Source organism: Channa argus, chromosome 6, assembly GCF_033026475.1.
Source record: "Channa argus isolate prfri chromosome 6, Channa argus male v1.0, whole genome shotgun sequence".
NCBI classification, from domain to species: Eukaryota; Metazoa; Chordata; class Actinopteri; order Anabantiformes; family Channidae; genus Channa; species Channa argus.
In genome coordinates, this window is record NC_090202.1 from 5,676,552 (window position 1) to 5,691,987 (window position 15,436).

Consider the following 15,436-nt stretch of genomic DNA (forward strand, 5'->3'; position numbering starts at 1 on the left):
TTTAGATTGTTGATAAAAAGCTCTAAACTTTAAATTTGTAATATTATTTGACACACTGACCTCTTCTACAAAAGCCTGACTCCTTATACTTATCTGATATAGCTAATGATTGCAAGTAATACCCTCAAAGACACTTTAAAGATTGACCACTGAGTAGATGAGAAGTTTTTGTTTGGCATGATTATGTTAAATGTCCTAACCACCTTTCTTAAGACACATACAAGCTCAAAGGAAGCATGAGTGTGACATTACCTTAGGAAATGTCTGTAACTGAATAAAATGCAAAAATCTCTTGGCCTTGTCTTAACCACAGAACTTATTTCAGGCATTTAACAAAAGCCAATTATAGAATCATGAAAGTAGAATATATACAGTCTTGAGTTCGTTTGCAAGAAGGTAAATGAGTGGAATTTATTTGATAATATGATGCTGGAATTTCCGCTATATTTCTTGATCTTGTCATCTGCTGATGCATCATTTCTCATTACAACATCATGTACTGTATTGTACTGAGAATGAAACTTCAGGATTTGGACCCTGGGTCAGGAGGGGAACGCGCTGATGTGAGGAAGCTTATCATAGTCACTCTGCTAAAGAAGAAAGAAAACATGAGGGAAAATAAATGACAATATGTGAACTTCATACAAACCTTGAAATTGCACTTGAATAAGAGGTTTATCTTGAGGTACTTGAGAGTGAATATTGTCAACAAATTGAAATCCTTTTTTTTCCCTGCTCTCGTATTATAAATAAAACTACTTGGCTTCTGTGGTGAGAGACTTGTGTGCTATGACACTGCTCAAAGCAAAGTCCACGTGGGTCTTAGAACCTGCCGTGACACTTGAAAGGGCATTTATCCCCCACCTGTGGCATTCACAGTTTGCTTTCCCCCTGTCCTTGAGTGTTGCGTGTATTTCCACGACCTTGTCTGTCATTCCACCAGTGTAATAGTGGATTTTCTGTCTTACTGGATTTTTTTTTTTTGATCCACAGGTTCATCACGAAAGCATAGCGCCACTCATTGGTGTCTGCAAAACATCGCACAAGAATCAGTTGACAGCTCTGATGAGGAGTTCTTTGATGCCAGAGGTTAGTTTTTTTCCCATTTTCTCTTGTCAGATAGTTCATCAAGTGTAGCTACTGTCCATGTGAATCCTGATTCATAAAGAAGGCTGCCACTGCAGGACCTTAGTCAAACGTAATGTATAGTCACTGTCACAGGTTCCGCTTTTATTTCCACATTTCTGGATTAACATTTTGACACTTTTAAGGAAGTGTTTCTAAATGCACATTCCAGGTAGAGCAGTGGACAGGTCACCCTGACCACAACAGGCACAACAATAATAATAGTTTTACTACTGCATGTATATCAACCTGGAAAACCAGTAGATAAATGAAAAAGTACAATAAGTGAAAAACAAAGGATCACAATTTGGATTGTGCAGCAAACCAACACAAATCATGTGATTTGGTGACATTTTGGGTCATTTCTGACCTTTTAAAACATCCTCCCACAAGCCCTTATGTGAGCAAAAGGATTGTATATGAAATGGTGGCCACACATACGGGAGGTCAGGCGTCTGTTGAAGGTGCACCCCTTCTGTTCAACAACTGCTTTCTACACAGTGTGTAAAATTAAAAACTGGGAATAACAATTGTTAATATTATTCATTAAAGATATTTGTAAGTTTGACTCTAAATACTGTATACTCCAACAGTCTTAAGGTGGAGAGGTGCTGCCAAAGGTCTCTTTGACCCCTCTGTAATTCCGGTTTAAAAGTTTAGGAGGGAGGCCCACCCCTCTAACCAATCAGAGAAGGACAGCTGTTTGTATTTGACTGATAATTTAGCAAAGTCCACATGACTGCCTCGTCTTCCCCGGATCACATCTAAGGGCTTATCCTTATCGAAGTTTGTGTAATAAATTATGATTTTGCTATGATTCAACAGTGAATACAGGCTATCAAGTGTATCTGTTTTCTTATTCTGACATTTTGTGATCTCCTGAAAATTGTCCAACCACTTCACATTCTGCCTCCCACTGCCTGTGGACCCTGCCAGTCTGCTGCACACATGCTGATAATGTGCCATGCAGAGAGCGCACTATAATGTCCATCCATTAATATATTGTTTAAATTGCATGCAAATGACACCAAGCTGCTAAAACACAACCACACACCTCAACGCAAATACCTCAGTTTAATGTTATTCCAACGGAACAGATTACAGAGGCTCATAATTAATCCCATGCCTCCAGAATCTTTGTTCTCTCTTTGCAGTTTTTCAACAATTCATTTTTTTTTATTTTAAAATCTGCTGCTTCTAATATGACAATATTTAATTCGTTGGAAAAAGATTTCGGTGTTGCTGATGAATGTGAGGCTGGAATTGAGCTACATACAAAAAGCAACATACTCTCCTCTTTTGGAGGAACAATAATGGCGGAGCGTTGTGTTGGTTCGCTCCATCATAGCGTCACATCCTCTGACAGGATGAACTCGAGCTTCGTTTATGTTATAACTTAACCGCTAAGGTAAAACATTATCAAAGTCATACGAACATCAAGCAGCTTGACCAAAGCAAAGCCCCAATTTATTACACAAACTTTGAAGAATAAGGCATTAGATTTGATCTATAGTAGCTCAGACAGTCATTTGGATTTTGTTAAAGTATCCACGGACCACGGGGTCAGTGGTTCATTCCCCGGCCCTGATTATAGGTCGAAGTGTCTCTGGGCAAGACACTGAACCCCTAACAGCCCATTCCCCTCCCCAGCTGAGCAGCGCCGGTCCAAGCCGGTAGAAATTGGGGAGGGTTGCGGCAGGAAGGGCATCCGGCGTGAAAAAAAAAAAATTTGCCAAATCAATATGCGGACAAGGATCCGCTGTGGTGACCCTGAACTCACGGGATAAGCTGAAAGGACAAAAAATAAAAACTTGTTATCTCAAGAAAATTACGTTGTTATCCCAAGATAACAGTATAATTATTCTGTTAAGATAATGTCAAGATAATGGTAAAAAAAGATAATAGCATCCATGGCCATTCTCAGCTTCTGTAGAAAACAGTGAACAATGCCTCTTAAAACTGCTCAGAGGGTCTTTAAATGTTTCGTTTTGACTTTTTATCGACTATAAGCTCTAGTAAAGGAACTTACACCAAAGACTTGTAAATGGCTCCTAAAGTTCCAGGTTATGGAAATCTTAAATTAATGGGTTGTTGATTTCCTGTGGTGAAAAGGGGCTATTTGCCTTTTGGTCTATAATGCTGCAGACATGTCGATGTAATAAATACTGTACCAATATCCAGAGGAATTTTCCGGCAATTACTATATTTCCTATTGTGTGTGGTGAAGTTATTTATTGTGCATCTGTGTGATTAACCTGACTCCATAAGACTCTGACTGTGGAACTAAACCGGGGAGAAAGGGTCCCAAATGGATCATGTGTTTATTTTGATATTTCCTTAGTGTTTTAAACCAGTGTCTCTGTAATCTTTGCTGAGGACGATTCTGCTAAATTAATTCAAGATGTAAAACTGATCAGAAATAGATCCACTTGAGAACATGTCCGACTGCCAGCCTTTTCATTGTCCCAGAGGGAGTTCATCAGCAAATAAGTGGAATACTTATCCCACCAATTATCCACTCCAAGTGCTTGTCCCCCAAGAGACTGAGATACTAATCAATTATGTGTTAATATTGTGATGTTCATATGTTACATTGCAGCAACAGCACGGTGGTGTTTTGAGAGTTTTTGGTGTGTGACATTCCTGCGTATTAATAAAACCTGCTGACTCAATGAGTAACAGATTAGAGGCCGTCTGAAACATTACCCCCTCCCTTCCCTCGATGACCCTTTTCTCCCATATTCTGCTAAAAAAAAAGGCCAAGCTGTAACAATGCAGAGTTGTGCATTTGTGAAATTGGTGTCAGAGGAATCACTGGAGGAAAAGGTAACATGTCTATGTATTGTATGTGGACAGATGTACCTGATCACCTTCACACTATTTGTCCCACAGGTTTCAACTGCTATGAAATATCTTCACTAAGTGAGGAGAAAGAGAAACACAGATGTCCTGTACTGTAGCTCATCTGTGAGGACAGACTCCACAATAATGCACCAAACAAAAGCAAAGAATCATTATGTTATAGTAATTTGTCACAAAGTCTCATGAGACAATGGATGTCTTTATACTACTGAATATGGAGCCACTGTGAACAGCTGGTTAGCTTAATCTAACTTTTAGGAAAGAAGAGTTAGAGAATAAAGATCTGGTTTTATAGTTGTGATGTGGCACAAGCAATGTGTTTGAAGTCACTGGGCCCAGCCAAGAACTAAGCCCTATATATCCATAAATTGTGGTTTTAAGATTCAGCTTCAGGCAGCACGGTGGTAAAGTCGTTAGTGCTGGTGACTCCGGTCTTTCTGTTTGAAATTTTCATGTCACCAATTAACCAAAGATGCATGTCTTCGGACTGTGTGGGTTTCCTCCCAAAGTCCACAGACATGCATCTTTGCTCTAAATTGCCCATCGGTGTAAATCCTAGTGCAAACGGTTATCTGTCTGTGTTGGCCCTGAAATAGACTGCAGACCTGCACAGGGTGTACCTGGTGTAATTATGACAGCAGGGATAGGGTTCAGCCCCCCTGGGACCCTAAACAGGATGAACGGTTACAGATGGATTGATGGATAGTTTGCTAAAATGTCGTTCATTTAAAGTAGGTGTGGTAAAATTAATTTTACCGAGTTGTGCTGTGAGTTTTCGTGATTATCCTAATAACCTTTTACTACCACAGTGTTTATTGGATGTAGACTAAAAATTCTTATGGTATAAATATAAACTTTAGGTTTGTTTTCAATGAAGCCTGTTTCCCCTGGTCTCTTTCTTTATTCTTAGCTAAACAAAACAACTGAAGCCTGACATGTCTCATATTTGTCTGTACTATACCGACAATGTGACACATATGTAAAGTACATATAGATTTTGGAAACCGTGCTCCTTTAATCAGTGTGATGTTATTGTGTTTTAGTCAAGAATCAGACTGATCAGAATAAATAATATTTAAATGTAGGACCTGAATCTGAATCCAGATGTTCCAGGTGAAGGTAGCCCTTACTCTTCAGAGACCCCACTCATTTTATCATCTCTCACTGATGCACGATATGGGAAAGACTTTGCAACCGGCCAGTATTTTTGAGGTATTCGGTTGTATTATCCTTTCACGTTTAATGACGCAAGACTTTTTTCACTGAGCAAACAAGCGTCTTAAGAAGGAGTGACATTGAAAGATGAAGTACAACAAAGCAAATATAATTTTGTAAAAGAGAACTTGTTGTTCAAATGTGTTTTTACTGTAGTTGTTATGTGACTTTATGTCTGTGCTCAGAGGGAAAGTAGAGCTGTGTCCTGTGAAACAGGTCAAGTTATTCCAAACATATGGTCAGCATGAAGAATGCCTCCCTTGAAAGGGAAACTAGAACAAAGCTATAAAAGGCTGATGATGTTCTGGTTCTCTACAGACACAAGACAATGTCTCTCAGTATAATCAGCACTGTCCTGCATATAACAAAACAAAGTGACAGTGTTTACTTTTCCCAGACATACTGGATATAGCTCAAAGGAATTTCTGCGTCTTCTACAGAAGAAGAACAGAGAGAGGGAAACTGGAAGAATTAGATTGAAGACTGATTGATGGGGAGTTTTATCATATTATAGACCTACCACTCAAATCATCACAGTTCACTTGTGGGGGAGTTTTATTTATGCGGTTGCTGTATGATGAATGCCTCCATCCACACTGTGAACCTCAGCGGGCCTAGAAAAATGATACAATTGTATAAATTTGCTAAAAATACGACTCCAGACTATTATTGCAAGTTACCACTTTTCATGTGCAATGCATGTGGGTGTCTGTTTAATGTTGCTCTCTACCATTTTCTTGTTCATGCACTAGGTATCTATAGATGGTACAGTATGTATGTATCCTATGTTTATTAGCATTAGTTTCACCCAAATTCAACCAAGCAGTCAACAAATAGAGCATTGAATTGACACTTATATTTATTAATTTGCCCCACAACACCATCATCCTAGTCACAATGACTTACACCGATCAGCCACCACATTACCATGGATGGATGTTATGGATTTTATACAAATATTATGAACTAAGAAATGCTGATGTATCACTATGGTTTAACCACCTGTCAGCCAAAAAAGGGACCATTTTTTTTATTACTTACTGTATATATTAGTATATCTTAGCGGAGGACTTTTACCATTATACTTTGAGTACATTTTTGAAAGCTGCTTAGTATTTTTACTTGAGTAGGAGATTTTAAAGTGGTACTTGTAGTAGATAAATTTTTATTACAATACTTGCAGCTTTGCCTGAGTATTGAGTTTGTGTACTTTTCCACATCTGCACAAAGTGTATCACATTTTATTGTTGCAGGTTGCTCAGGGTGGCCATACTGATCCTTGTCCTCTATGGCATTATTAAGAGTAACAGTAACAGTGTCACATATTAAAACGATTTCCCAGATTTGTCTTCGCATCAAGCTAACCGGACTTTTGTCTTGTTTTCAGAAAAGGTTGGTTAGGGAATCCCAGATTTATCCTGCAGCCTGGTTTCATTTCTCACCTGAGCTGAACACAGTAGGCTTGTTAGATGGACAGTAGAAAAGGTGTAAGCAGGGTAGAGCCATTAGTTTCCACATTGTTGATGTGTTTTCTTCACAGCCACCAACAAAATAAAACAAATGACCAGACACCGAATCCTAAGAGTAACATAGCAAATGCAGTGAAATGTGTTCAGAGCTCTACAATGGAGAGACCAAGCAGCCTCTAGATGAGAGGGTGGTTCAGCAGAGCAGGTCATCACCTCAGGATTAAAATCATCAGTGCACATTCATTTGAAGGACAAAGGACACTCATCCGTGGAGGGTAATGTAGACATTTTGGACGGGAAGAATAGATGGCTTGCGAGAGGAGTAAGGAATAAGTCATTTTCACTAAAATCTAAACCCTCTCTCTCATCAGAGATCAAGGTCTCAGACTCAATCATTCTCCCATTTCCATGCTGCTCTTTAATCTATCACCTCTGATAAAAAACCCGGAAGGCCACAACGACCAATTTATGGTGCACGAGGGGTCTAAGGAGCTGTGACCGTTAGTCTAACAAGTCTTCTCTTCTCGGCCCATTTCTGTTGTCCATCTAACAAGCCTTTTCAGGTCGGCTGAGAAACCACCATGTCGGATACATTAGGGGGGTTTCCTAACCAACCTTCCCCTGACTAAAGAAGCTTCTTAGCTTAGGCTTGGTAAATGATTATGATCTTGGTTAACATGTAGTGATATGACATATGCACCTTTTAGGCTACAGGTTGGTACAATTTCTTACTGCTGAAGCATAATTATAAGAACATCAAAGGGGCTGTTCACTGGAAATAGGACTTGAATTTCTTGAAGACATTTCACCTCTGACCTAAAGAGGCTTTATTAATTCTAATAATATCATGATAACATATATTGAGTGTTTACAATCAAAATGGTTGAAAAGGCCACAAGTGAGAATTGGTGTAGTACAGATGTGAGACTTACTGGTAAAGAATAACTCGTCTTAGAATTTTACCTTTTATTTTTTGCAACATTAAATTATGATTGGCATAAGTAACACAAATGCAGACCAGGTTTCTTTAGTCATAACATCTAATTTGATGTCTAAAAAGGTAATTTTCTTTATCACGAGACCCTAGAAGCTTCTTCCACTTGAGTCTCAAATGTCTTCTAACAGCTGAGATTCAATTTGACCTTTTTTTCCTTTGCCACTCTCCTATAAAATGTCCACAGCTGAAAAACACAGGCAACAGTCGCTCTCAGGTTTGAACTCTTTCACAGGAGTCATAGGTGTGTTGATGACCTCCATCACTAGTTGCACAGACACTCAGATCTTGAGGACACTCTTTTCTAGGCCCATTTTTTTCTTGTGACTCAATGAATGAGTTCTGCCAGGATACAGATTCACCAGTACCTGGACCTTCCAGATACATGTATACTTATACTGCAATTCTTTAAACACATTTCACTGCACTCATTTGATCTCCATTTAACAAACTGTGTGACTTTTGAAACCAACTGGCTGCACTAGTGAAAGTGCACTAGTGATGATTTATGTTTTTTATAAATTTGGATGACTTTGTGGAGGTCTGTTTTAACTTTGACATGAAAGAGTCCTTTTTTTTTTTAAATTTGTTCCAACAATTGACCATGATTACATGGTGAAAACGTCCAAACTGATATTAAAAAAGCCTAATGTTTAAGGGGGGGTTTATAGTATTTTCAAATATCAACATCCACTTCATTTGAAAGCAGTAAAGCAGATGTGCATCAGCATATGTGCGTGTTGTTTCTTGAGACAGAGATAGGAGATGTTGCTATGTGTCAGTTAGAGTTTGTGTGATATGATGTAGAGGAAACACTTGCTGCTGTCGGCTGGATGGTTTGAAGCCGTCATTTCTGTTGATCAACTCCTCCGACATCCGCACAGCTGCCCCCGTGCAAATCCCCACACGTGTTCTCACACTGAAACACCCTCAGGATCAGATTGTCACACTATCTCAGCCTCTTTGCCCCTCGCCTGCAGTGATGATGAAAACAGAAGTGTAACACAGACCACTGTCAGTTCAACAATTTCAGGCTGACATGCAGACACAGAAAAATCCAAGTGATGATATTGAGTGGCTTTTTGACCTGTCCACCGAGAAGAAAATGTTCATTTTCCACCAGTGGCAGGTAAAGCATGAGTTTATCTGCAGTTTAGACTCAGAAGCTCTCAAATGTGACTTTTCCAATGAAAGAAACGCGATAACAAGACATTTGAAGCTCACATTAAAAGAAGAAAAGCTAAATCCAAATCGCTCTTCTTAGGGAAAGGTTAAAATTGCTGCTCTAGGAGACTATTCAGAGAATGCTCTTTTCTGCTATTGAACCTTCTGAAGCTTTGTGCCCAGTTAAGACGCCACATGCAGAAACACGTTGATGCATCACAGGTTTTACTCTGAACAAGCCAGTAGAATAAAGGCTTTTAACCACTTGCTGTGAAGAGTAGCATGCGTTCATTATTTATAGTCTCAGAGGTTATTAGTCCACAAAAGTACCTGTTTCTGAATAATTTGTGGACACATAAATATTACACGGCCTTCTGAGTATTTCATGAATGATAGCACCTTTTTGTTTTAATGAGTTTGCGAAACTGGATAAAGAAATGCTTGATGCTTTATCCCTGATAATTGAATATTTTATGTCAATGAATTGTTTCAACATCTTAAATTAAGTGAGAGAGGTTTTTCTTCTAATTCTGAAAAACAGTTTGCTTAGTGCAGTGTCATCCCATATGCAGATCTTTCTTTATATTTGTAATGAGTTATGAGGCACGACAACAGGAGCAGGGGGGTATTTATGCAAATTTGCTTTTCTCCTTATTTTGAATCCATCTGAAGAATCTGATTAAATCCCATGGTTCCTCATTTGCTAGTGGCAATAAAAATGAAGAAACACACCTCTCTTCCCCTGCATGTCTCCCCCTCCAGCATCATCCAACCCATGTGTCCCTCTTATGCATTTAGAACAACACATTTTGAGCACAAGGTTGAAATGTTCCATTTTTTTCTATTATGAGTGAATGTGGCTTCGGGCTGCCGGAGCGAATGCCAACTCCATTGCCACATTGTTTATTGATTTGAGCTGTTGACAAATTTACTGTGTGTTAATCCAGATTTGCTGTTTGATGACATGAATTTAAATAATGAGAGGGATTGACAGATTGAGCCTGAGAGGAAATTCATGGTGCTGGCTGCTCCAACAGTTTAATGCTGTAATGAATTGCTTCTGGAGCTGAACCGTGTTTCCGTATATGCAAGTAGGACATCTATTTATTATAGGACTGCAAGCTCATTATGTTGCTATATTCAACTCTGCACTATACAGAACATACAGATCAGCCACAACATCATAACCTGGTGGTTTTGATATAAAAATATGTTTATTATAAACACATTCTGAACTAAGATTTGTTGACATTTCATTAAAGTTTTACCACCTCTCTGCAAATAAAGTCATTAAAGTCAGCTCCACCTTTACCCACAGTGACTTTTGGTCCTACTTGTTTAAAATGTTGTTTTCTTAGTGGTTTAGTTTTCTTCTTTTTACATTTACTATTTAAATAAAATGTTAATAATTTGCTTTTTACTTTTTTTAAATTAAATACTGAGTTTGTATACTTCTACCACCTCTGCACACAGTGTATCACATTTCGCTGTGTATGAGACTATGTAGTTGCAGATTGTTCGGAGTTGCCGTGTTAACCCTTAATAAGAATAAGACCCCCAGTGGTAATGTTGTGGCTTATCAGTGTATTTGTGGCTGGAAACTAATGTGAATGTGAGTTGTCCAATTTAAACGTAAGTACAGTATCTTATACAGTAAACAAAAATTCCTGTACTTGCAAATCTTCAATGCCTTTTAATGCTAATCACCACCATAGAAAGTACCATGCATTTGCTGGAATAGTACAGAGTACTATAAAATTAGCACATGATGGAGCAACTTTTGTTGTTTGCTGATTTAGATTATTTAACAGGGATCATTATTGCTCCAGAATGAAATATTTTTTTTATCACAGCTGCAGTTTCACTGGGGACACTTTTAAGCTGCTAGTCCCCCTGCCCCACCCACTTTCAACACCCACTGCTGTAGTCTGAGGGGGATATCACCAACAGCATGTGGCTGAGTTCAGTGGGATAAAACCAAAGTCACTTTCCGATGAATAAACAGCCAAAGACATGTTATTGACAGCAATTGTTTAATAATTGGATATATTTGACAAAGGGTTTGGCATTACAGCTATTTATAAGGCTGGTTTTAACTGTAATGAGCACTAATCTGACTTCCTGCAACTCAGACCATGAGTAGTTCTACCACACTCTCAATGTGTCTGTTTCTACTCCTAACATCCCTTCTTCGGATCATTACAACCAAAATCCTCCCCAAATATCAGGTCTGTACGGGGGTTTTTCCTCCAATCAAGAGCAGCAAAAATATCGGTGGGAACAGATTACATTTCCCGTGGCTGCTTCACAAAGGAAGCCACCCAAAGTTTTAAAAAATTAATGCTTTTAATATGAAGGAGCAGAATTTCCCCAGTGTTAAACAGAAATTTCATTACTGCAAATTAGAAAACTTTTGGATCGTATTCAACAACTGGACCAGAGCCAGTGTCTCTCTAACTTTAACCCCATACCGTTATTTTTCCTGACCTAGTGACTTTTGTACAATACTGGACACATTTAGAAGAAACTTTGTTTAAGAGCCAGTACATGGTCCAGGTCTATCTCTGGTAACATCCTGCAATGTTATGATCCAGTCCTTTGCCTCCACTTCCTGTTCTGCACTTTTAGTTTGTAGACCTTTTTGCCACTTCCTGTTCACAGGTTATTTCTCCAGCTTCACTACTCATCACCTACCATTATTGTTGACATCTGTTTAGACTCCGCCCCGCCCTCGTCTTTTCTCCTGGATGGAAAACCCTGCCTTCTGGTTTGCCTGTCTTGTGTTTTCTGGACTACTGGCTCTTGTATTTGGATTCATCTAGCTCTGTTGTAGGCACAGATAGTTTTCTATTAAGCCATTCTAGGTCTGGGTTGGACATCCATGCTCCTGGTAATTTTTCATATCTGTTCCTGAGCTGTTCTGTTTAGTGCCCACTTTTAAGTTACTGTTTTGACTGGTTTGCATCTGTCCTTTCGTCTGCCCTCTAAAGAACTATCAAATTCTTTATCCTAGACTGGGTTCATGTTTATCCTCCTTAGTTATTTCTTGTCCCATTATCTGTTTGGTTTTTAATCTGTAGTTAGTTCTCTTGATATCCTGTCTACGTTTTCAAACCTTTGAATTTCTCACAGCCCCTTTCTCTGGTTTGTAGCCTTGTCCAGGTCAGTCCCTACCTTATGTATTTATGTTCAACTGTGGATTCTCATTCTAAGTTATTCCCTGAAATCTGGTTTTGGTATTTCTGTTTTGAAACTTTAGTCTAACTGCACTAGTTTCATATTGATTTTTCTATAGATATGTTTTGTGTTCATTTTCTAATTCAGTTCCTCAGTGCCAGTTTTATTAATCACTTACTGACTTTTGACACACCTGTGTCCGATCTTCTTCTGAATTGACTTTTGTTGCTTCATTCTTTGCCTAGTGTCTCTGTTTAAAGTTCTCTTACTTTACCAAGTTCCCTCTCACTGTGTTTACTCTGGGGTCCGTTCTCAAACACGAATCCTGACACGTCATGGATTTGATAATATGTTTTTCCACAGAGCACAATGAGTACAAATTGCTGTTATATTATTATTGGACAAATGATCAACGATTGTTAAATTTCAGTTCAAAAAGATAAACAGCTTTCGGCTTGTCCCTTTAGGGGTCGCCCCAGCGTAAATTGTTTAGCACGTTGTTTTAGCATACGTTTTTAGACCGGATGCCCTTACTGCTGCATTTTAGCTGGGCTTGGGGCCGGCATCCCGGTGGACCTTGTTGGCTGGGCGGGATTCGAACCCACGGCCTTCTGCATCCCAACCCAATGCTCTACCACTGTGCCATTGATTTGTTAAATTTGAGTTATAAGGCTTTTTTTAAAAAATAGGGCAAAGGGTTAGTTTTGATCTGTTGGCCCTGGACAGATTTTACAATTCTACACCTATAAAGAAAATTAATACCTGAAGAAAATATTACAAAAAAAATTAACCAACATAACAGTGCCAGAGATTTTATTAAAATCTAGTTTAAGTGTTAAATCTTTAAGTTTGATTAATCCACCACCAGTGTAAAAATGACCATGTGTGGCTATCAGTTGGACCATTTCTTGGCAAACTGACAGTGACAGCAAGACTAAAGCCCCAGGATTAAACTAAAGACACAGGAATTAAATAAACAAGATGTAATGTGTTAGTTGACTGACTTTCACAGGTGCCATCAGGAGAAATTCATCTACTTTGGACTTTTTAGCGCGATCTCCGGACTAAAGCCACTAATTATATTACCAAAAATTCCTTTAGGACATTAAGTATTTACATCTGTGAGCAAGGCTGCAGGATAAAAACCTAATCCAAAGACAAAGAGGATGTTTTGATCTTTATTTTACTGTTAATCCGCTACCATTTTAATTTTGTTTTGTTTTATTTTTCTTAACTTTTTATATATATGTATAATTTCAAATATTTATCAATTAAATGCCAAAAGGAATGGTAGCCAAGGCTCGGATAATGGAGCAGGTTCATCAGAGGGTAAGCGATTTCCTTACTTTTGCTCAGGAATGGGTGAGAATTCCTATAAGGAAGCTAAGAATTCATTTTAAATGATGCTTTCATGTCATAAACAGAGTTTTCTAAAATGGATGGTGATGGAGAGCCCATATAGTGGTTTTATAGACACCATTACACTGTATCCAGTGACTAAAAAAGCTTTCAGTGTCAGCCTCTTTAGCTTCAGTGGCTGTCATAATGCCATAAATACCCAAAACATAACATATCATACTGAGCTGCTCTCTATGCACTCCTAACTGCTGGGTCAATATTTACCAGTTATATCGACAAAAAATAAAATACACCAATAAGACATTAAAGCCTAAGATGCTCCCATGGGGCAAACCACATATTGTAAAGTGCTTTGTCCTTTAAAAGCACTCAAGTGCATCTCAAGAGTTTTTTTTTTTTTTTTTTTTTCTCCCAAAGGTAATTTGTCTTCGATTGATCTTAGCTGTTGCTTCATATTTCTCCTAAGGCAGATACAGGAAAAAAAAAGTTCAAACTACAGGAAGCTTACAATGAGAATGTGATTTTTACTTCTCAGGAGACAAAGGAAAGAATTATTAGCAGCACATTTTTCTTTTGGGTCATTTTTGATTTACTTCAATGGGACATCGTGTATGACACGAACAGGTCTGAAGAAGAGTCGAAGTAACAGACATTCACCAGCCGTAAAATGTTTACAGTGCTTTTATTTTTGTGCCTGCCTCAGGACCTCTGAGACCATGCTCTTCTCTGTTGTAAGTTTTTAACAAGTTATGTCAAAAAGTATGCTGACTAGTAGACCTTCAACCTAAGAACAGTTGACTACATTTTGGCAGAGGCCCAGATTTGAGAGTGTAAGACAGATGTTAGAATAACGCTACATTTGCGGTCTGGTTGTCCAACATCCATGTTCGAAATATCTTAATGGGAAAAGTGAATGGATAATTAACAAACCTAAGTTATTTGCCCATTTGCTTGGCAGCATTAACTAAACCATGAACATTAACACTGAAGCCCTTATATTTACTCCAACCCAGTCCCTGCAGGTGGGCATTTCTCTGATAACTTGTTACTGAAGGTGTGTGATCAGTCAAATCAGTCTTTTATTTGAATCAAACATCAGATCCACAGACCTGTTCCAACACTGGTCAAAGTGTCCATTCAAACCACCAAGGAACGTTAATGGTATATTTATTAATGTAAAACAGTCAACTACATAGCTTTAAGACATAGATACTGTACGATCAGGAGGAAAATCTGGGTACAAACGATGAACATGAAAGACCAGGATAAACCGATCGACCCGCCTACTGTTTCCAGTAAGTGAGTTGCAGTAGAGCTTTTGTATATTTTGGATGCATCAAAGAAACTTGTTGTACACATTGTATGTACATACATAGTAAATATAGTATCGTAGAATAGGGTAAATTCAAGAAAGCATGATCAAAAGTTTACTATCCATGTTAGTTGCCACTGGTTGCTACTTTTTAGTGCATAAAATCATGCAATAACAATATACATAGAAACAAGGGCAAACTTTTGTACTTCATTGTTGTAACTTGGTACAGAGTGTACTAGCACACAGCAGATAATATTTGCTGAAAGAACACTCCTCATGCAGGAAGGCAGGTGTCTGCTGAAATTGTATCTTTTTGGCCCCGGGCACCAAAATGGCGGCTGGCGTATCTTTCAATGTCCTTACGTATAAGCAGCACTTACAGCAACTTACAGCGGGACAGTGTCAATTCTGTCCACCCTTTGTTCAAGGAGTGTCGGTTGCTTCCGTCAGATATAATCTTCCAACATCAAGGACATTTACACTCAAAATCTACACTAAAAAAAAATGAATAAAAAATAAACAATGTGATGTAAATTTTAGTTTAACTGTTTCACTGTTGTGATTGATGATTGATTGTTTCTTCTGACTGTTTAATAAATTATAAATTATCATGGAATATCAAACTCCGTGGTGGACAGAGTGACTGACTAGCTAGACGTACAGCTAAAGTGACTACAGTTTTGCATTGGCATATTAATTTAAAGACTATTTGAGAATCTTGACCTCACATCCTTGACATTTTTTATAGCTATATAT

The 15,436-nt window shown here is 38.4% G+C and overlaps 1 protein-coding gene across 4 annotated transcripts in view; it reads left to right on the plus strand.

Moving 5' to 3' along the window:
* pitpnm3 (PITPNM family member 3) overlaps positions 1-15,436 on the plus strand; it is a 107,694-nt gene that overhangs the window by 18,490 nt on the left and 73,768 nt on the right. For all 4 annotated transcript variants that reach the window (XM_067508100.1, XM_067508098.1, XM_067508101.1 and 1 more), the window contains exon 2: positions 994-1,089. In XM_067508100.1, coding sequence (XP_067364201.1) covers positions 994-1,089 — 96 coding nt within the window. The remainder of the gene's footprint in view (positions 1-993; positions 1,090-15,436) is intronic.